Genomic DNA, 21744 nt, shown 5'->3' with positions numbered 1-21744 from the left:
ATCTGAAGAAGAATTAGCTACAGGCCATGCTGTTATCCACCAAGGCGCCTATTGTTAAACCTGAATCATGAATGGGGAGAAGGAAGTGGCCGCCCTCCCTTCACCGGGCGCCCCGATGGAGCAGGATAAGTCTACCGCAAGTCATGTTCTTGGAGGCGGTTACCAAGTTCTGGTTTCCAAGGAATCTCTGGAAGTCAGCGTCACCATCCCCTGGGCACACACAGGGCTGCACTTCTGGTCCCCTGTGGCGGTGGCCACGTGACTCCTCCTGGCCAATGAGCGGTGAGCACAGTGATCAGGTCACAGGCTGGGGAAATTAACAGCCAGGGCAAGACCCCTCCCCAAACTCTTCTTCTTTCTGCCAGGTCCGTGGTGACATCAGAGAGGGCAGACCCCTTCACCCAGGGTCACGAGGAGGAGACTGAGCCCAGCTCCCAGCCACCCTCTGGGGACCTGCAGTCTGAGTAAGGAATCAGCCTTGATGGTTCAGGCCTCTTAGCTCAGGAGACTGCTTGTTAGGCAGCAAAACCCAGCCCACCTGACTGTGTATCAAGTGTTCAGACAGATCCAGAACCCAAGGGGAGAACCGTCCCCATTTGCTGAGCTCCTCCATGGCCCAGGCACTGTGCTCAGTCGTACAATGTATACAATGTGTATGACAAATATCCGTGTGGTAATTATTCTTCTCCACTTTACAAAGGAGGAAATAACAGAAACAGCCGCATCCCCTGAGCAGGGACGATGTGGCAGGGACTTGTTACAAACGCACTTGAACAGAACTTTTTCAGGCCTCATACTAGCCCGGGAGGGAAATGCTTTTATTTATTCCCATTTTACAAATAAGAAAACTGAGGCTCAGAGTGGTCATGCATATACCCAGGACCACAGAGCCAGTAAGTGGCAGAGGTGGAATCTGAACCAAGGCCCCTCTGACTCATTTCCAGTTCCTGCTGACGTCACCCTGGGTCTCTGGAGGGGACCTGAGGGCTGGGGCAGCCTGTGGGGTGCAGATACCCAGGGGCCGTGTGTTCTACACTCTCTGCCACTGGAAGAGGGTGTCCACCGGAAGTGCTAGTGTGGGAGCAGCACAGGCTTGCATCCTTGGTTCCTGGAGGCTGGAGGGAGATGACACCCATGGGTAGAGGCTGTGTGGTCACACAACCCTTCACCCACTTTGCATTCAGCCAAGCAGTCTTCCTCCTCTGATCTCCATGCCTCTTGGTCTGGAATGGACCCTCCTTTGAATAAACCTCATTGATTCCGCCTAATTAGCTCCTCAAATGAAATCACGGGTTATTTTGGGAACAGCATCCTCACAAATGTTTCCCTGGAGCATTCAGGTGGAAAATGCAGATAAACTCACCTCTTTGTAAAATAAATGAACACATTTCATCCCCAGTCCCCAGGGCCCCAGCCTATCCCAGGCCCGGGCTTCACCTCCACAAAAGGCCTGAATCTTAGACTCTTGGAGTTGCCTCAAATGAGGCTGTGTCTTGAGTCAAAGAAACTGTGGGCTATGCTGCCAAATAGCCATCGCGGCTTCCTGGGCAGTTCTGTGACCCGGTGCTGATCACAGGCTTTACCTGTGCTCATGAGCCAAGACCCACACCAGCCCCGGGAGGAGCACATGGCCGTGAGCCCATGCTACAGACAGGGAGACTGAGGCACAGAAACCAAGTCACTTGCCCAGGAATTTGAACCCAGGAAGTCAGGCCACTAAGTTCAAGCACTGAATCACCTACGTCTTCACTTGTCCGTCTGTCCTGGTCCTCATGTCTCAGCACACCTGGAATCAGTGTGGTTGTTTTTAATCAATGCAGCTCTCATTTTGTGAATAGTATAAGATGGCTATTCATTTGTTCATGTCAACATTTCAGCCAGTCCATGGTTTTCAAAACCCTGTTTTGCCATTTCTTCACTTTTTATATAGCAGGAGCCCCCCAGGATGGAATCACCCTGAGGCTTTCCTCTCTAACAGATCCCACTCTCAGGGGCAGCGTCTCTCGTTCCGCCAGCTGCAGGCAGACCTGGGGGTGAGGATGCCGTGTGCCCAAACCCCACCCCTGGTGTCCCTGAGCCCCATGACCCTGAGGGAACCCTCCAGCAACCCCCCCCCCCATCTCCACAGCAGGAGGACGGCGATCACAGTGCCCCTCTCGGATCTGCTGGGAGGAGTCAAGGAGGTGACATACACGTGGGAACCGAGCCCAGCACCTGTTAGGTGTTCAGTTAACTCAGAACATCACATCGACTGTTCAGTCTCAGACAGGCACAGGGATCCTGCTCCTCTGTTAACTGGGAGGAAAGAGGTTAGATGTCCTTCATGTCCACCAGACAGGGTCAGACACTCTGGATGCTGCCACTGAGTCAGACCCGTGGAACAGAGGAGGGGTTCATGGGGGAGGGAGGCAGGGTGGTCCCGCCCCTTGGCACAGCTGAGGCTCTGCACACAGGACCCTGGTCTGGCTTGGCCGCAGACAGGACACAGACTTGGCAGCCCCTCCCACGGGCCCCCCAAGCAACAGCACCAGGACCCCCGCCAGCTCCCTCCCAGCGGGTGCGGGAAAGATGGAGGGCAGCCCCGCCACCCGCATCCGAGCCCCCCACCCCCACCTCCAGAAGGGCCGGTCCCCTGCAGCCTGCAGCTCCATCGTCCTCCAGTCAGAGCGAAAACAAGTCCCACCCGCCAGGGTCTTCCCGCACTCTTTTCCTCAGAGCTGTTTGGGCCAAAAGCCAGGAAGGAGAGTGGCCAGTCTGTGCGGCCCCCGCAGGGCTGGCCATCCTCCCCACAGCGCGTCTGCGGGGTCCTGTCCCCAGGACAGCCCACCTCCTCCCCATCATGTGTCACCCCCACAGTCCTGGGGGGCTCTGGGGAAGCACAGAGTTGACTGAGGGCAGCTCCCTGTTACCCAGGGACCCTCAGCAGGGCCAGAAGAGGGGGCAGAGGACGGAGAGGCTTTGATGGAGAGAGGGGACATGGTTAAAGGATCTGGAAAGATCTGGAGGCTGAAGCCAAAGCAGCAGGGATGGACCCCAGGAAGGACGCCGGGGTCGCTCTGCACTGGGAACCTGGGCCTGGAAAGTGCTGGAAGAAACAGCAGAGAGGATGGGGCAGTGCCCTCCTGAGTGCTGGGCAGAGGCTGGCTGAAGCCTGCCCAGGAGGGAATGGGCTTCTGGGACCGGACCCCTCGCCGGAGCCCCTCGAAACTTCTGGGTGGGAAGGGACAAGGGCCGAAGGCTGTGACAGGGACTCAGGGAGAGGAGCCTCCGACCTCCCCTCTCCATTACAGCCCATTACTGCCCCTGGACCACACCCCAGCTGCGACCCTGCACTCAAATCCCAACCACTGCCCCTGTGCGAGGAATCGAGCTGCAATAACAGGAGATGAAACTGGCGAAGGTACCAACTCCCAGCACTTCCTTACCTCCAGTCAAGGAGAATCCTGGAGCAAGAGGGCCATGGCTGGCAGGGGCTCCGCTGAGTCATCGGGGTCCCAGCCCAGGCTCACTGTTCGGCTCGGCTCGGCCTGACTCGTGAAGGGGACCCTAAAGAGCAGGGGCGGGAGCCACGGGATTCCTGGGGAAGAGCTCATGCGAAGGCCCAGCTCGTGCAAACAGCTGATTCCTCCCTGAGGAGCACTGAGGCCAGAGTGGCAGGGGCAGAGTGAAGATGGAGAGAGGCAAGGCAGGGGGTCAGGGAGCGGGCCAGCCAGGGATCTACAGCAGCCTTGCAGCGGGTGTAGTGTCTTGGGCTTTCACTCAGAGAGGGGTGGGAAGTTCCTGGAGGGTCTGAGAGAGGAGGGACAGGACCTGACGGATCTGATAGGATTTCTCTGGCTACAGTTGTGGGGAGGGGTGGTAAGGGGAGCGTGGGAGCTGGGAGACTAGGGAGAAGCCCAGGACGTTTGCGGTAAACAAATTATCTGGATCAGGGTAGTAGCAGGAAGTGTGGACAGGAGTATCCAAGTGCTCAAAATTCAAAGGAAGGCAAGGGCCACAGAGAGAAAATAAACACTCCCCAGGACGCCGTCTCTTTCCATGGAGAAAAGATTTTCCCAGAAGGCCCCAGAGCACAACGCTTGCATCTCATTGGCCAGACGTGAGTTAACATCCACCAATCAAAGCAAAGGGGCTGGATCCTAAGGTTGGCTAGTATGATGGCAAGGTGGCAAAACCACCTTCATAATCTGTAGGGCCTACTGCAGAATAAAAATGTAGAGCCCTTTATTTAAAATTATTACGAATTTGAAGGCTGTAACAGCAGAGCCTTAAGCTAATCACAAGCTCTTCTGAGCACAGATCCCTACGGAACTGCATAGGTCACACAGCCCGGAAGACAGCCCTGACTCCTTAATTCACCCCCTGAGCTGAGCATGGGGCCCCCGGAGACAGACTGCAGGAGGGAGGGCAGTGGGGAGGTGGCCCCAGTATGGGCTGCAGTCTCAGCAGCCTGAGATCCAGGTGCTTGAGTTACGGCCCTTATAACGGGGTAAAGGCCAAGGGACCTGCTGGGAAGATGTGAGCGACATATATCAAGTGTTTAGAACAGCGTCTCTTACTAATTTCTTTACCTCTGAGGAGATCCGCGTCCTTCCCAGCCTGCTGGTATCACACGACTGTAACCTCAGGACTCCAGGAGAGTTTCCCTTCCCCACCTCCACCACCAGCCTGAGTGCCTGAAGTTCCCCCATTAGTCGGCACCTTGTCTCCAGGAAAGCCCATGAACTCCCCTCCTTTGGAGTTCATCAGGGAGGCGGCTACAGAGAATAGACAGAAAAATAATTATATGTCACCATAATGCTACATATTTCATGAAACACAACAGGAAAAGCACAGCATATTGTAGAAACAGAATGTTATAATCCCACTTCCGTTCTGGGGAGTGCTCTGGATTTACTTTTGAAAGCAGGCCTGGAGTGCAGGGAGCTGAGATGGCTCTTTTCATGTGAGAAAACTGCCTGCCCTTTGCCCAAAGCCCGCCAGTGCTCTCCTGGTTCCGGCTGTGAACCCCAAAGCCACCAGCCCGCTACGTGCCCTGGTCCCTGCCCACTCTGGAGTCAATATCCTCCCCACCAGCCTCCCTGCCCAGTGGCCTTCTCACTCCTCCCACAACTCACCAGGAGGGGAGTTCCCATCTCTGGACCTTTACACCTGCTGTTTCTTCTGCCTGGAACCAGCTATCTCTGCTCCTCACATCTCTATTCAAAGGTCCGCCCCAGCAAGGTCTTCCCTGGGCATTTATTAAATTAGCTCCCACATCTGTCCCTGCCCTCCTTCCTGCATGATTTATCTTACTGGCCTTTATGCCATCTGACATATTACACACCCATGTGTCCATTGGCTTTTTTGTCTGTGTCCTTCCAGCAGAAAATGAACTCTACAAACTCTTCACTGGTGGGATGGTGGGCCTAGAACAGGGCCTGGCACTCAGTAGGCCCTCAATAAATATTTTTTTAATGATACTAGTGAGGATAAGAGATGAGCCCAAATGAGTTGCTGAACCAAACACAGAGTCACATACAGGCAGACCTTGGAGCTATTGTGGGTTGGGTTCCAGACCATCACAATGATGTGAGTCACATGACTTTCCGGTTTCCCAGTGTATAGAACAGTTGTATTTACACTATGCCGTGCTGTGCTTAGTCGCTCAGTTTTGTCTGATTCTGTGTGACCCCATGGACTGTAGCCCGCCAGGCTCCTCTGTCCATGGGATTCTCCAGGCAAGTATACTGGAGTGGGTTGCCATGTCCTCCCCCAGGGGATATTCCCAACCCAGGGATCGAACCCGGGTCTCCCGCATTGCAGGGTACTTATACTTTGGTCTACCAAATGGGCAATAGCATTATGTCTTTAAAAAAAAAATGCACGTGCCTTAATTGAAAAATGCTCTATTGCTAAAGAGTGCTAACCATCATCTGGCAATGTAGGGTTGCCACAGACCTTCCATTTGTGAAAAAACACAGTATCTGTGAAGTGCAATAAAGCAAAGCTCGGGGAAATGAGGCCTGGTTGTATGGGTTTCTGCACACCTCTTGTGTGCCAGAGCGCTGGGGGGGGGAACATTCTGGTGGGTGTCCTCAGCCCAACGTGGCTTTGCATCGTCCGTTATGCCCTCCTGCCAAACCAGACCCAGCCCTCAGTGACTCAGACCCAGCCTGATGGACGAACATTCCTGTGGGGACACTCAGCTCCATCCTGGTTTCCTGCAAGGGGCCTGAGGCCCCAGTGAGGGTGGGAGCACAGCTGCCAATCCCCAGTGAGGGGAAGAGCAGAGGGTGGCAAGGGGGGCTGGTCGGGCCTCAAACTCACAGGCAGCAGAAAGACGCAACTGTGGATGCTCCAAACCTGAGGATGAAACTAGCGTCAGCACCTCTCATGGGATGCTGGGGATGTATATTAACTGGAATCCTCCTTCATTCACTGATTCATTCCGCCAAAGTCAATAAGGATTGGCAGAGCACCTAATATGTGCCAGCCACTATGCCAAAAGCTGCAATACAGCTGTGAGTAAGGCAGGCCCAGCCCCTGTCCTCCTAGAACCTGCAATCTAATCAGAGTAGACAGACAATTTCTTATTGTTGCAGTTGTTGTTTAGTTGCTAAGTCATGTCTGACTCTTTCCAATGCCATGGACTATAGCCCGCCAGGCTCCTCTGTCCATGGTATTTCCCAGACAAGAATATTGGAGTGGGTCACCATTTCCCTTCTCCAGGAGATCTTCCTGACCCAGGGATCGAACCCAGGTCTCCTGCATTGGCAGGCAGATTCTTTACTGCTGAGCCACCAGGGAAGCAGACAGATAATACATGAGTTTAAAAATACCCAAAAGTAAATGAAATAAAGAATGGGATCTGTAGCATAGCAGAGGGAAATAGCGTGCTGTGTTAGGGAGTCCATAAGCGATGCTCTTTTTACTCAATTAGGAAGGCTTCTCAGAGGAGGTGGTTTCAACTGAGACCTGAATAGTGGAAAGGAAGCAGCTACGGAAGAGTCAGGCGGGAAGAGGGTTCCAGGCAGAGAAAGTAACCAAGTGCAAAGTTCCTGTGGTGGGAACAAGGAACGAGACCAGGGAGCTTGAGGAAGAGAAAGAAGGCGCTGGCAGCTGACCGTCAGTCCAGTGAGGCTGGGGGCAGGAGGCGGGGGGAAACTGGAGAGGTCAGAGACCCCTGCTGCCCGTTCAGCTCCCCCAGGAGGCCTTGGTGGTGTTGGAGGAGCTGGAGGCACTGGAATCAATCCCTCCAGGTTCAAACCCTAAGGCTACATGAACTCAGGCTGGGCACATCACACTCTTGGCCTCTGCTTTCTCATCTGTAAAATCGGATTAAGAACTGTCCTCTTCTCCCAGGCACCATGAGAACTGATGAGGTTTAGTGATCAGAATTCTTGTCCAACGGGGCTGAGCCGTCCTCCCGGTCTCAGCCACTCATTCACGGATTCAGTCCAGTCAAGCCAACACGTACGGCTTGAGCAGGTGCCACAAGCGCTGTGCACCAGGCCCCGTGCTGCTAGCGCACAGTAGGTGCTCGAGGCAGGGCTGCTACCAGGGTCTGTAGCCGTTCCCAATCTGCCAGGCCTCGGCTGGGTTTCCTCTCCCTCCACCTTGGCAACAGGCCCAGCCTTTGGGACACGCGGTGGGGGCAGTCCAGGGCCGGCACTGAAGTCATGCCCTCCTCTGGGAGCTTTATGTCCAGAGGGGAAGACCTCCAGAGACTCGGGAGGCTGCTTTGTCATTAGAAGGCCCTTCCTACCACACTCCAATGCCCTGGGGTCCCTACTAGATGAGATGGACAAAAATCCCTGCCCTTGAAGGGCAGGAGACAGAAAATGAACAAATAGACACGTGGCAGGTTTCGGCCAGGTGGGAAAAAATTAAAAGGGTGAAGGGACAGGGTAAGAGCAAAGAATGGAGGGTGTGTGACATTCGAGCAGCTTGAATGAGGAGGCAAAGCATGAGGCCGCCTGGGGGAGTCACACGTGCAAAGACCCTGGGGCAGCCCCCCCACGGCAGGAAGGCAGCCAAGCACCTTCTACTTGCTCACGATGACCACCCCTTCCTTAGTAAGGCCTCTTCAACCTTTCACTCCCCTGACCCCATTTCTGCCAGGTCCTACCAGATTCTCCCATGGTGCACCTGGGCAGAGAGCCTATGAAATCCAGTGACCGCTGTAGTTCCCACCCGCTAAACGTATGACGTTGCTACCACTGCCCTGGATTCAGCAGTATTTCTGAGCTGTGTGACCATAGGCAGGTCACTTAACTCTCTGAGTCCATCCTGTCTTCTGTAAAATCAGGCCTCAGTCGTACCTGTCTTAAAGGGCTGGCATGTGAATTATAGGAGACAACCCGTTTATGCAAAGTGACCAATAGGTGCTGAGAGATCAACACGTGAGAGATTCTGAACGTTGCTATTGGTCCTTCAGAGAAGTCTAGGAGAGGCTTCTAGAAAATCAGCAGTCCTTTCTGAGGAACTGAGTTCTCTCAAATATAGGTGACAGAACAGACGCACAGAGGACAGGGCTCTGCCCAAGGCCACACAGCACACCCGGGGACCCCGACTTGGGCCCTGCTGCCCTCCCCTGTCCACTCCCAGTCCTCTAGGCGGTGTTACTAGAGAGGGGCAGCTTTCAGCAGTGATCCACCTCTCCTCAAAGTTCCAAAACCCTGGAGGCCTGAGACGAGAAGCCCTTGCAGTCGTCCTCAGAGGTTTGGCCAGGACGACCTGGTCCACAGCTCCACCTGGTGGTCAGCGATTCCACGCAGGTCAGGGCTCCCCGCCATGGCGGAGGGCACATCACTATTTCAGGTTCCTGATCACAGCCCTCATGAACATCTGTTTTACACTTTACATCCTTCTCACACATCCAATTGCAAGGGAAGAAAGACAGGACAGGAGGAAAAACATAAGAGAAAAGAATATAAAAATAAACAGTCTAGCTCACAGACATGTATTATGGGACAAAGAAAAACAAAAAGCTAGGAAGGAAAGAAAACCGATGGGAAAGAGACCAAAATAATCAAGAAAGAGGCAGAAATAAAGGGGGGGGGGGGGGAATTTGACCAAGAAAAAGAGAAAATATCCACACCAAGTCAGGCCAAGCCCAGACCAGAAGGACAGAGGACAGGACCCATATTGCAGACAGTCTCAGCCACCGCTGCCTCTGTCCCAAAGTGTGCACCCAGAACAACTGTTTGGGTGGGAAGCCAGGCAGGCAGGAGCTGGCAACACTCAAGCCCTGGGGGTTCTGGACAGGACACGGTCCCTTGCGCCACCTGCTGGACGGACGGGGTACCACGTCTATCCCCAGGAAGTTAGATTGGATGCAAATATCTCCACTTCTCAGAGGAGGAAACTGAGATGGTGACTTGTTACGAGATGGTCACTCAGCAAGTACAGCAGCCTGCCAGGTACAGATGTCTGAAGATGTGTGACCTCAAAGGTCTCAGCCCAGGCCCTCCCCGTCCTCAACAATCCAGCCCAGTCCAAGAACAAGGCCAGGTGCAGAGCATGTGGTTAGAGGCACGTGCTTTGGCCACACGCAGCTAGGATATGGGTTGCTGGCTCTGACAGTGATGAGCCTTCTTTTTTGTTGTTTATCAGTGGTTCACTGACACCCAGCACTGGGCCAGACCTGGGACAGAGCAGATACCATGGATGTGACTCCTGCTCTCGGGGTGCTTCACTGATGGCAAAGAACAGTAAATAGAGAAGCAGTTACATTTAGATACAATCACAAAGTGGCCAACACACTCTATACCACCTTTGGCTTTCCGAGTGGCCCCCAACATAGCCCACACCAAGGGACTGTGTCTAAGTCAGCGCCGTTTGACAGGTGGATAAACTGAGAAGCGGGAGAGCAGAGAACCGGGGGTCAAGAGACTCACCAGCTGCAGGGACTCGCCCATCTCTCGATGCTATGTTGGTCAGCGCAGCCACTCTTGGTCACCAGTTCCTCCCTCAGCCAACATCGCCATGGCAACTCCAGAGCCAAAGATCTGGAGATTCAGGAGGCCAGCACTGGCCAAGCTCACCCAGGCAGGGCCATCCCAGAGACGAGCATTCAGGTAAAGGAGTGTGTTAGGCCGGGTGGGAGATGGAAAACTGACTTTGCCCAAAGGCAGTGGCCACACCTCAGCTTCAGGTGATGTGTGACCAGGCAGGACACATGGTCCCACAAGGGCCACTGGGACCAGAGCGTCTGAATTTTCGAAAGAAACCCAAATTCAGGATTTGGAAGTGAAAGCTGCTGGTTCTTGAGTTTCTAATTCAAAATATCAGGAAAACGAAAACAAAACCACATCAGTTTCCAAGTTTCAGCTTGCTCACCGCCAGTTCAAGACGTCTGGTCATTTACAAAACACCCCTTCTCTGTAACAGGCCTTGATGCTCCACTTTGTACCGAGAAAGGCCTTCCAGAGCAAGAAACAGCCCCAGGCTTCCACCCCATTTGCAGATGCAGCTCTGTTGTCTGAGAAGGGATGTGACTTGCTCAAGGCTGAAGAGACCTTAATTCTCAGTTCCAAACCAAAGCTGCCCGTGTCCATCACTGCAGGAAAACTCACTCATCTCGCTGCAGGCCCTCTGGGTGCAGAACAGGGAGACACTTCTGCTTCCTGTAAGTGTCTGCCTGGAGGAAGGCAGCAAATCCTCCCTGTTGACCCCAAATATATATCAAGGTGATGGCTCTCCCCTTAGAGTGATTTTCCCAGGATCCAAATACAGGCTTCAGATAATTCAAGTAATCAGTCCATCACTGTGCCCCAAATCCCACCAGGATCTACTCTCATCTATAATGTTATTGAGTCTTTCGAAACCTGTAATTGAAAGACACGAGGCTCTTTCCGGGAGAGACCCAGAGCCTGGGTCTGGAGAGAATAAGCTCTGAGAGCTAGTTTGGAAGGAAAAGAGATGAAAAGAGACGGGGCTCTGGTCCAAAATGGCAGGACTCAGGGAAGGCCCAAGCACGCCCATGAGAGTGAGGGCTTCAAGAGGAAGGCACCCTCAAAGCCTTCCTTTCACAGAAGATCAGTGTTTTCCAAAGCGTGGGAAAGGAGGGAAGAGAGGGATGGGGAGGGAAGGAACAGGGTAGGGAGGAGGGAGGGAGACGGGGAAAGGCATGGGGCAGACAATTCAGGCCTGAGGATTAGATTTCTCTGCCTGGGCAGACAGACCCAGGCAGCTTCATAAAGTTGGCTCAGGGCCTTGGCAGGTGAGAACCCATGGACAGCCTTGGGACCTAGACCACAGGACCCAGTGTGCGGTACCATATCTGCATGGCTCTGTTCTGATTGGCCCGTGTGTGGCCAGTGTGAATTCTGATTGGCCAGGAACCAGCCAACCATGTGTTGAGCATTTGGCGCTCCACTCCCGTGGGATTCCGGACCGAATGGACCTTGCAGGTTGGGGTGATGGATGGCCCATCCCTCAGACCACCTTGATCCTCGGGCACACGTGAGACAGGGAGTCCTGGCAGGACACCAGCAGGAGGCAAGGGAATGCCTAAAGAAATAGTCCCTTTTTTCCACCATCACACTGAAATGAGTACTCAGAACCCAAAACAAAGGCGAAATACACATACATACAGTGATTTTCTTGGCCCATCTGAGATGCAGACCCACCGTGCAATCTCGGGTAGTCCTCACCACTCCCCTGCAGAAAATATATACATACTGCCCTCATTTTAGAGGAGGAAACTGAGGTTCAGTGTGGTAACTCACGGTACCGATGGAACCATCCTCCGCGCCATTTTCACGGCCGTTGCTTTCGCTGCCTATGCCACGTGCAGGCCCAACCACCCCCAATGCCACCAGGGTCACCCCCGAAGGAACCCACCACAGAGCAGGATCTTTGTATTATAAACCAACTTTTAATAATAATAAAAAAATCTATCATGAATTGAATGAGAAGATCTGTACATTGTAAAGTAAACCAGTGCACAACGCCCTTGTCCGCGGGAACCCTCTCCCTTTCTGCCATGGGGGTCCTATATTTGTATCAGGCCACCTCTGTCCAGCGACAAGCTCACCTCTTGCAATCTGATGCAGGGTGGCAAGAGAGGGAAGGCGACTCCTGGGGATGCAGGGAGCCAAGATGATGCGGCTTCAAGCCTGCAGGGCAGAGGGAAACCTACACCTGATCTCACCCGTCAGCCAAGGCTGGAAAGACATGTCCCTGCTGGTGACAGGAGCTGGAGGGGACAAACTCCAGGGGTGGGGAGGGTGGGGAAGGGGGCCGGACAGGGGGTAAGATCCTGTGTAGGTTCCTGTGCCCTGGTGGGCAGGGTAGCTTCCTGTCTCTCTGGCTGGCTGAGAAGTCCCAAATGCCCTGCTGCTGCCTTGCTCTGGATTAACATTAAAAAATAAATTACAGAAGCCACCACTCAGGGTATCCCAGCAGCCCCTCTACCACAGAGGACAGACACTGGTGTGGGACTGCCTCTCCAGTGGATGGTTCAACTCCCTCCAGCCCCCAGGCCTGGCCCAGCCACCTCTGAAACCCTTGGAGCCAGTCATTCGAAGAACAAAGTGACTCACCCTAATACAGGCCAACAGCTAGAGAACTGAAGGTGGGTGGGGAAAGGAACCCTAGTCGATACCTGTAAGCAATATCTTAAGACCCTAATACTTAAAAAGATGAAATACTGACATTTTTTGAATTTTCAATAATTTAGTTTTTTTTCTTTTTTTTAGTAGAACTGGGAAAAGTTGTCAATACTACTTTATGTTGGTCCCCTGTTAGACAATATAGCTTTCTTTGAAATTTAAAACGCAAATATATACTCACACAACCTGGGGGGTGGTGGGGTGGGGGGGACAGGGTGAGGCGGGAATCTCAACACAACCAATGACAACATAAAAATCCCAAAATAAACCATAGAGAGTTCACGCCATATAAATAAAGGGCAAATCTGTGCCCTGGGCTGACGGCTCCAGTTCTAATGGCGTTGATAGAGGAAGCCAAGGGTGGCTTTCAACCGTCCTCTTGGTAATAAGTGTTGTGCCCTGTCCCTCTGTCTTTCCTGGCAGAGGTCTGGCTTTTCTGAGTCCATTGGGGAGGTTAGTACAGGGTTAGAGGGGGATCTGGAAGCTAAGGTGAGGAAGAGACACGTGTGGTCACCTGGAATGTGGGCTTAGAAGGAAACCAGGGGTTTCCAAAGTGCAGGTTGAGTCATCCCAAGGGAGTTGGGGCCACGGGCCTCCAGCTGCAGCACCCCTGACATCTCCCCTGTGTCCTGGGGACTTCTGGACAGGAGCCCAGGCCCTGGAGGCACCCATCAGTTCTGTGGGTCCCCAGGACCCCCTCTGGCTTCTGGCAGAAGTGTGGAGAATGTGCCGGCCCAGGGCCAATCTCCAGTTCATCCACGAGTCAGGGCACCGTTTATCCTCCCAGTAGGTGATGTGATGGAGGAGGCTGGGCAGATCTCGAGGCAGGCGGAGTGGAGGCCTTGGGCCAGCTCTGGAGAAGGCCGTGTGGCTCCCTGTGTCCTTGCGAACCCCGGCTCCAGAGGATGCAGCCGGGCATCAGGCACCTCGGTGTTTAGAGGTCTCCGTCCACCGGTGGCTGGCAGAGGCGGTAGAGCCTGGTGGATGGAGGTGAAGAGGATGAGGGGCAGCCACGGCCTGTTATTATTATCTTCGCAACATGCGATTTATGTGAACGTGCAATCATGCCCAGAAAGCAAAACTCAGCAGGCGTAAAAAGATGCCGAGTAAAAAATTATTGAGGTCGCCCACACTCGCCTCCAGCAGGCCAGTCCCTGCCCCTCAGCAGTCTTGCTCCCTCCAGATTGGCAAGGGGTTTACAAATACAGACGCAAACACGTGCACCCATGTGTGTGTCAAGATACGCATGTGAGTGTGTGATTACACATGTGGGTATCTGTGCATTTTTCCACACTAATGGTGGCCAAGTAGACCCAGCACTCTGCCCCTGGAGTTTTTCATTTAATAAATCTTGGGGGCTTCTCCCTTCAGCACGTGCTTTCTTTCTGCACTGGGAGGATTCTGAGCCCCACCTTCAAGTAAGGAGTCACTAAGAGGTTTCAAGCAGGAGAAAGATAAGAATGGCAGGGGGACCAGACAGGAGATGGCCACAGAGACACAGACAAGACAGGGAAGCAGGAAGGCACAAGGGTCAGGAAGGGGATGGTCTGGGTTCAGAAGGGCAGCTCTGATTCTGTGTGTTAGCTGTGTGACCTCGGACAATATACTTAACCTCTCTGGGCCTCACTGTCCCTACTGCCCATGGCAGATAACACGAGTACCTTGCTCACAGAGTTGTTGTTTAAGCAAATAAGTCAATATAGGTAAAGAGATGGGAATGGTGCCTGGAGCAGGGGAAGTGACATAGAAAAGCATTTAAGGGACTTCCCTGGTGGTCCAGTGGCTGGAACTCCACACTCCCAATGCAGGGGGCCCAGGTTCAGTCCCTAGTAGGGGAACTAGATCCCACACACCGCAACTAGGAACACACAACTAAGAATCTCGCACGCCACAACTAAAGATCCTGCCTACCATGATGAGGATTCCACACGCGGCAATTAAGACCCAGGACAGCCAAATACATAAAAAATAAAGAAATAAATTTTTGAAAAGTATTTAAAAGCAACATGGGCCAAGAGTGTAGGCAAAAGCTAATGCAACACATGTAAGATCTGTATGAATTCTTGTATCGCTCCAACACCGTTTCCTAGTCTTGACAATGTCCTGTGGTTACATAAGCCATTATCCTGGTGGGGAGGAGGGGGGCATTGCTGCATGAAGGACCCCTGAAAACTCCGTACTATTTTTCTAACTTCTTGTGGTCAAACTATTTCAAACTAAAAGTTATTTAAAAAGTGTGGGCCGATGTCAATAGCAAATCAGGACAGTGTGGATGGAGAAAGAAGACGCACTAAAATGAATTATTCCTAGGACAGGGGGCTGCGCACAGTGCTATGAGAAGGTCTGACACTGACTCGGAGATGACGAGGCCATGAGGACAGGAAGAAGCAGGTGGGCTGAGGGCTCTGAGGGCAGCAGAGAAGCAGCACTGGGTGAGCAAGTTGGGGGCGGGGGGTGGGGGCGCACACAGATCATTGCCCCACGCTTCACTCGGGCCCAGCCTCACTTTCCCAGCCAAAGTGGGAGCCCTGGGAGGTAACAGACTAAGTCGTATTTGTCGTTTCCCAAAGTAGGGGATCCCATAAATGAGAGGGGAGGACCCATCTGAATGCCAGGGCATCTGTCTGCGGTGAGGCCAACCCCAGGGAAGGGAGCAGAGGGAAGGGGTTGGGGGGGACAGCCACTCACCGCGGGGCGCCCTGGGGCACCTGGTCCTTGACCCGGAGGTTTTTGGCCAAAATCTCCACCCTGGGGCCCTGGAAAGAGAGAACAGTGAGGGCCCAGCTGTCTCTTCATGGAGCGCAGGGCACTTGAGGAGGTGTGTGGGTGTGGGTGGGGTGACTGGGAGATCCCCAAAAGCTAAGATCTGCAGCCCCTCCAGAGGGGACATGGTTATCAGCCCCATCCCCAGATGGCCCCTCATCCCACCCGGGCTGTGAGCCCACCACGCCCAGGCCTGGGCACCTCTCCTGCAGCCTGACGGGACCCTGGGGCCTAGACACCCCACCTGCTTCCGCATGATATCTGTGGCCTGCATGATGCACTTGGGCAGCAGCCCATGGCTCCGCGCCAGGATGGCCGCCTGCTCCAGGGAGAGGCTCAGGGTGCTCCTGTAGTGGGGTGGCAAGGGGTGGGGGCAGCACGTGAGACGTGGGCGACGTCCTGCCCCCCACACAGCACCCAAAACCCCGATCGGAGCAGCAGGGACAACAGACAGAAGCGAGAGAGTGGTCCAGCCCGGCCCCAACCAAGACGGGCGCCCATTCTTGCCCATGTTCTATGGATGCTCCAGCAGAACCAGGCGGCTCAGCTGCTCGGTCACGCCAACCAGAGTCAAGGGGCTGGGAAGTTCGGCAGCTCTCCCAGGACCACCTTCCCCTGAGGTCCCATCTCACAGAGGGCAAACTGAGGCCGAGAATGGGCCATGGCCTTGTCTGGGCTCAACAGGGAGCGGAAGAACCAGGTTTCGAAGCAGGCCTTGTCTCCCATCTTAGGGCCCCAACCCGCAGAGGCACGCCCAGCCCCCTCCTGGCCACGCCCTCCTTCACCCCATGCTGGGTCCCCCCCACCCCCCAGAGGTCCAGCCACGCCCCCTCCGCCCGGCTGTGCCTCCACGCACCTCTGCATGCCGGTGGCGCACATGGCGATCTGGCAGGCCCCCAGGCGGTAGCAGAGCTCGGAGGAGATGGGGATGAGGCCGGCGCCCAGGCTCCCGGCGGCACCAGGCTTGGGGTGGACCAAGGACTTCATGAGGCGGCAGAGCTCGTCCAGGGCGTTGATGGGGCGAATCAGCTGCGAGGTGCACACGCAGGGACGGTCAGAGGAGGCCCCCCACCCGGCCTTCCGCCCCAGTCTTCACCTCCGATCAAGCCCCATCACAGCAGCTGTCTTCCCCACTCTGCCACCGGGTGACTGAGCCAGGATTCTTCCACGACCCCTGCGGCTGCCCCACAAGCTGGCATTCGGCACTCACAGTATGGTTCAGGCCTCACCCTCCCATCGAATTCTCTTCACCTGCACAGGTGAAGCCAAGAGCCAACGCCCCTCCCCATCCTCTCTAAACAGCAGCCTCTCCCCCCGGGGAACAGTCCGTGTCCCCACTCCCCACCCCCCCCACCGCTCCCCGGCTTGTTGGGCATTGCCAATGCAGGCACAGAACTCTGGCCAAGGCTTTCTGTGTCATCTTAAGACTCTGCCAGCAGACTACAAACCCCCAAAGGGCCGTGCCCACCCCTTCTCCTGGAGCCCCAGCCTCACAGCCTGAGGCCAGGAGCCCCCATAGTACCCTCAGAATTGAGGCCCAATAGTGCCTGGGCAGAGGGAGAAAGGCCTGGAGCGCGCAGGGGACGGGGTGGGTCAGGGGTTGGAGGGGGGAACAGCCCATAGACGGCCAAATGTGACACACAGGACGTGGCTGGAACAGCCAGATCTTTCCATTACTCAGGATAGGCCAGAAGCCTCTGTTTTATGGGAAATCTTCTGACTTTTAAATGCTGGCAACAAATAGGAAACAAACAAAAAGAACACTGCATGGCCATATCCGGCGTGGGGCTCCAGCCCCAGAGTGATGCTGCAAGGAGTGGGTGCCAGGGAGAACACATCATCTAAGGAATTCTAAAGCGGGTCAGGGAGAAATTGGAATTTCTAGAATGGGGAGGGTGCTGGGGACCCCAGGAGACGTCCTGGAGAAGGGACTGCAGAGGCAGTGTCCCAGCCAGCATTCTGGCTGGGTGTCACCCTGGTCACTGTCCAACCCGGCAAACCCCCAGCCCTGCCCAGATTCCACGGCAGGTGAGGGAAGAAAGGGCACACCTGGTCTATCTTCACCGCCGTGGTGCTGGCGTCCGTGGGCAGGTTAGACCGTTCCAGGTAAAATGCCCTGAAAGAGAAGAGAAGTGTGAAGCTGGGGCCTCCACACCCCCCCATCCCATCCCCTTCTCCCGCCCCTGCCCCACCGCAGCCTCTTTGTCTCCCAACAACTCAACAAAACGAATCAGGGAAAGTGGCTGACACAGCTCTCCGTGCCCACAGTCACCTGTTCCCCCAACAGCCCAGGAGGAAGCAGGAAGGGTCCTCAAATGCCACCTCGCCCCACTGCCCATCTGAATCAGCACCCCACTCTCTCTTCCGTGCTGGTGTGTCTCTCCTCTGACACCACCATCACTTGACACGTCACACTGCTCTGTTTACTGGTTTATTGCTCATCTCCCCTTCTAGAATAGCACTCAGCCAAATAGTTGACATTTTAAGCTGTGTGGACCAGTTTGTCTCTCTAGAGATGCTATGCAGCTCTGCTATTGCAGCACAAAAGCAGCCATAGATGATACATACATGGATGAACATGGCTGTGTGCTAATAAAACTTTTATTGACAAAACAGGGTGGTGGGGTCCGGAGGCCATGGCTGCTCTAAAATCTACACTCCATCAAGAACAGGCTTTGTGCAGTCACTGCTGACTCCTAAGCAAGCACCCAGAACTGAGCCTGGCCCACAGAAGGTTTCAACTGACAGGTGCTGAAGGAAGGGATGAATGCAGATCACAGAGACCATATTTTAAATATTCAGCAAATGGCAGAGAACAGACCGATGGCATTGATTGATCCAAAGAGATGCCAGATGTAATAACGTGAATGTTCTCCCTGCACAGACAAATGAAAGTATCATTCTCCCATTTCCAAATGGTAAAGCTGGGCTAGGCCCCCTTACCACACCCTGACACCCTGGTGTCCTGCTTCTCAGCCCACCTTCTTCATGGCAGGAGAAGGTGAGGCGGAAGGAGGAAGGAGCCAGAGTCAGGGCGGCAGGAGTGGGGCTTCTTCCTTGGGCCCAAGGCTTCCTCCTGGTGAATGTGACCCCTACTCTCCTCTTCTCCTTGGCGGCGGGGTGAGGGGGGTCTCCTCTGAGCAGGGCCAAGGCCCTGGGGTCACACCCCTCACTCACAGGCTCAAGGATCCTAGGGCCCCCGTCACAGCTCCCTCCCCAATGCAGAATGAAACAGGCATCTCCTCCCAGATGGCAGGACCTGCTACGAAGCCAAACAGACCCAGTTCAAAGCTCAGCTCAGCCACTGTCTAGCTGCATCCCTTGGGTGTGCTCCCTCGGCCTCAGTTTCCCTCATCTGTAAAACGGGTTAGAAAGGTAACTACTGTGAGAATCTGAGGAGCTCGTGTAGGCAGAGGGACTGACACCCAGTAGGTGCTCAAGAAACAGCACTTTGCCCGCCCAGGCACTGGGGGCTCTCTGGTGCCTTCCACGCAAAGGCCCCCTCCAGTGTCCAGGATCCTGGCCCCAGCGTGAGGCCCACACAGGTACCTGAGTTTGCGGTAATACTGCTGAACCTTCTCCAGAGACTGGGCATTGATCTCCTGCTGCAAATCTTCCACAGCCTGGCTGCCTGGAGGAGGCGAGACCTCCATGTTCTCCAGAGCTGTGAAGGGAGAAGACGGGCAAGGCAGGTGCTTGGCTCCCAGCAGGCACAGCCATTCCCCTGTGGGGCCCCCACAGCCCGTCTCCGCAGCTCACCTTTCGTGAAGAGCACAGTGTGCAGCCTCAGGCTGGCCCCGCTCTCCAGGCGGGAGGGCAGCTTGGAGAAGTGGTAGCTGTCCAGGTAGAAGACGACCTTCAGCGCCTGCCGGCTGCCCTCGATGTGGTAGAAGACATTGGTGTCTGTGGGGGGACATGGTGGGCCGGGGACACAGCTGTGAGGGCAGCTTCAGACCCTCCTTCAGACCTCAGAGCCGCGGCTACAGGCCTCCCTGCCCTCCCATCCAGGGGCGCCTGGGACAGCCCCATCGCCCCACGCTCAGAGGAGCAGCCTCTGACCTTCCTTTTCCCCCTCCCTCAACAGGTCTGTTTCCACTGCCTAATTCTTAGACCTGACACTGATTCTGTCCAGCTGGGGAGTCGTCCACGTTTGTCTTCAGAGCCTCACCAAGGCTCCTTGCACCCTTGCCCGGTAGCCCAGGGCCTCCACCGGGCAGAAGCTGCCTTCAAACAGCACCTGCATCTTGCTTACACCCATAGGGAAGAGCATGCGACCGGGTGGCACTGGCACCCCATCCCGTGCCCGTGCAGACATCACTAATCAATCGGTGATTCTCTCTGAGCCCAGCCTGGCCTCTAGACAGGCAGCCACTGTCAACCACTTCCAACAGGCACCCGAAACAAAACTCACTGTCCAACTAGACTCCAGTCCACATATTCTCAACAGGGTGCTATTGCCTCTAAGGAGGTGAAAACTGGTTCTTATGGGGAAGGCAAAAAAGACATTACCCTTTTCATGTATAAAGCACAGACATACATACAATACCTAAACAGATATACAGTTTATCCATCATACTAAAATTTCATGGGGGTGTGTGAGTGAAGTCGCTCAGTCATGTCCAACTCTTTGCGACTCCGTGGACTGTAGCCTGCCAGGCTCCTCCATCCATGGGATTTTCCAGGCAAGAATACTAGAGTGGGTTGCTGTTTCCTTCTCCAGGGGATCTTCCTGACCCAGGGATCAAACCTGGGTCTCCCGCACTGCAGGCAGACTCTTTACTGTCTGAGCCACCAGGGAAGCCCCATGGGGGTGTGTGGCGATCAGCAAAAAATTGTCTAAATAGGATCCTCAGGGAGGTGATAAAGAAACAGCAACAATTAAAAAAAAAAAAAAAAAGGACCAGTGGTTCTCAAACTTTGCTGCTGCATTCAGTTGCTAAGCCATGTCCAACTCTCTGTGACCCCACACCAGGCTCCTTTGTCCTCCACTAGCTCACAGAGTCAGCTCAAATTTGTGTTCAGGTCTTTAAACTAGCATGCTTCAAAATCACCAGGAGAACTTATTAACACAGATTTCTAGGCTCTGCTTCCAGTTTTGGATTCAGGAAGTCCTGGATGGGGCCCAGAATTAGTTTTTCTAACAATCCTCCAGGTGCTGGTCCAGGGATCACAGAGAACCATGGCTCTAGAACTGAGCCCAGCGGTTCTCCGTCCTGGCTGTACATTTAAGTCTCCTGGAAAACTTATCTAGAATCCCAATGTCCAGGATTCATCCCACAGACTGAATCCGAATTGCCAGGGCCAGGAGTAGGACCAAGCTTTAGTATCTGAAAATCTCCCTGGGTGATCCCAGTGCAGTCAGGGCTGAGACTGGGCTAGACTGTGAGTTCCAGGAGGGCAGAAACCATGGCCACGTCTCTCTCCACTGCAGCCCCAGAACCTAAAACTGAGCCTGACACACAGGATGTGCTCGTAATTATAGGGATGTGGATGGATGGATGAGGGGGTGGATGGATGGGATGGTGGATGGATGGTGGACAGATGGGGTAAATGGGTAGAGGGAGGTAGAGGGACGGATGGGTGAATGAATACATGGATAGATGGATGGGTGGATGGATGAGTAGATTAATAAATGGATGAGCGGGTGGGCAAGCAGAAAGATGGGGGGAGGGAGGGAGAATGAAAGGAAAGAAGAAAATTATGGTGTTAAGTTCTTAGAAAATTTTAACACATCTTCATTCCAAAGAAGGGTATCTCTGGGAGTTTTCATTAAGAACTGGGTCCTGGCTGTTTTTTCCTCCTAAGTGCTGTTGGAGATGGCTGGGCTTATACAAAACGAGACCCCCTTCTTCCACGTATGTTGGGAGCAGGCAGTTTGAAAGCACTGGGTCCCAGGTCAACCCTAGGCAGCTGGCCTGGTGGCAGAGGGAGGGGCAGGGTGACCCCAGAGCAGCCCCTTCCACCCCAGAACCCTGACTCTCTCGGTGGGGGTGGGAGGAATCACTCACTGGCCACACAGTTCTCATCCAGCTGCTTGAAGGAGAAGGTAACGTTGTCCAGCTCCGAGAGGGTCACCCGGATGTCCTCCAGCATGGTCCGTTCCTCTTTCTGCAGGAGGAAGACAGGGTGGAGGAGTTTCAGATCCCACTCCTGCCCCAGGTTTTATTTCAAGATGCTGCGATTCAACTCTGGTTGACACACCAGGCTGTGGCCCTTCCAGGCAGGAGGTTCTGTGCAGGGCTCTCCAGAGCTGGACAGGAGATCACATTCACTCCAGGCCTGTCCCACCTCTTCCAGGTCAGAGCCCACCTCTGCTCTAACATGCCGGGTGGCTCTCTTTCCTGAGCCTTCCCACCAATCCCACAAAACAGTTCCAACCCAG

The 21744-nt window shown here is 54.4% G+C and overlaps 1 protein-coding gene across 4 annotated transcripts in view; it reads right to left on the bottom strand.

Moving 5' to 3' along the window:
• Window positions 1-11843: 11843 nt before the first annotated feature.
• PREX1 (phosphatidylinositol-3,4,5-trisphosphate dependent Rac exchange factor 1) overlaps window positions 11844-21744 on the bottom strand; it is a 185440-nt gene continuing 175539 nt past the window's right edge. The window contains exons 33-42 of one of the 4 annotated variants that reach the window (XM_025263322.3): window positions 21371-21470; window positions 19122-19265; window positions 18912-19026; window positions 18344-18624; window positions 18184-18238; window positions 17412-17478; window positions 16219-16391; window positions 15607-15709; window positions 15288-15355; window positions 11844-13576 (exon numbers count right to left, since the gene is read on the bottom strand). In XM_025263322.3, the coding sequence (XP_025119107.2) occupies window positions 13534-13576; window positions 15288-15355; window positions 15607-15709; window positions 16219-16391; window positions 17412-17478; window positions 18184-18238; window positions 18344-18624; window positions 18912-19026; window positions 19122-19265; window positions 21371-21470 (1149 nt within the window). In that variant the 3' untranslated portion in view covers window positions 11844-13533. Of the gene's footprint in view, window positions 13577-15287; window positions 15356-15606; window positions 15710-16218; window positions 16392-17411; window positions 17479-18183; window positions 18239-18343; window positions 18625-18911; window positions 19027-19121; window positions 19266-21370; window positions 21471-21744 lie in introns of those variants that run through there. The other 3 variants (XM_025263323.3, XM_025263324.3, XM_025263326.3) reach the window with 3 other exon arrangements.

The sequence above is a fragment of the Bubalus bubalis genome, chromosome 14 (assembly GCF_019923935.1).
Source record: "Bubalus bubalis isolate 160015118507 breed Murrah chromosome 14, NDDB_SH_1, whole genome shotgun sequence".
Lineage (NCBI taxonomy): Eukaryota > Metazoa > Chordata > Mammalia > Artiodactyla > Bovidae > Bubalus > Bubalus bubalis.
Note: the sequence above shows the minus strand (reverse complement) of the source record. Positions and strands in the feature narration are given on the sequence as shown.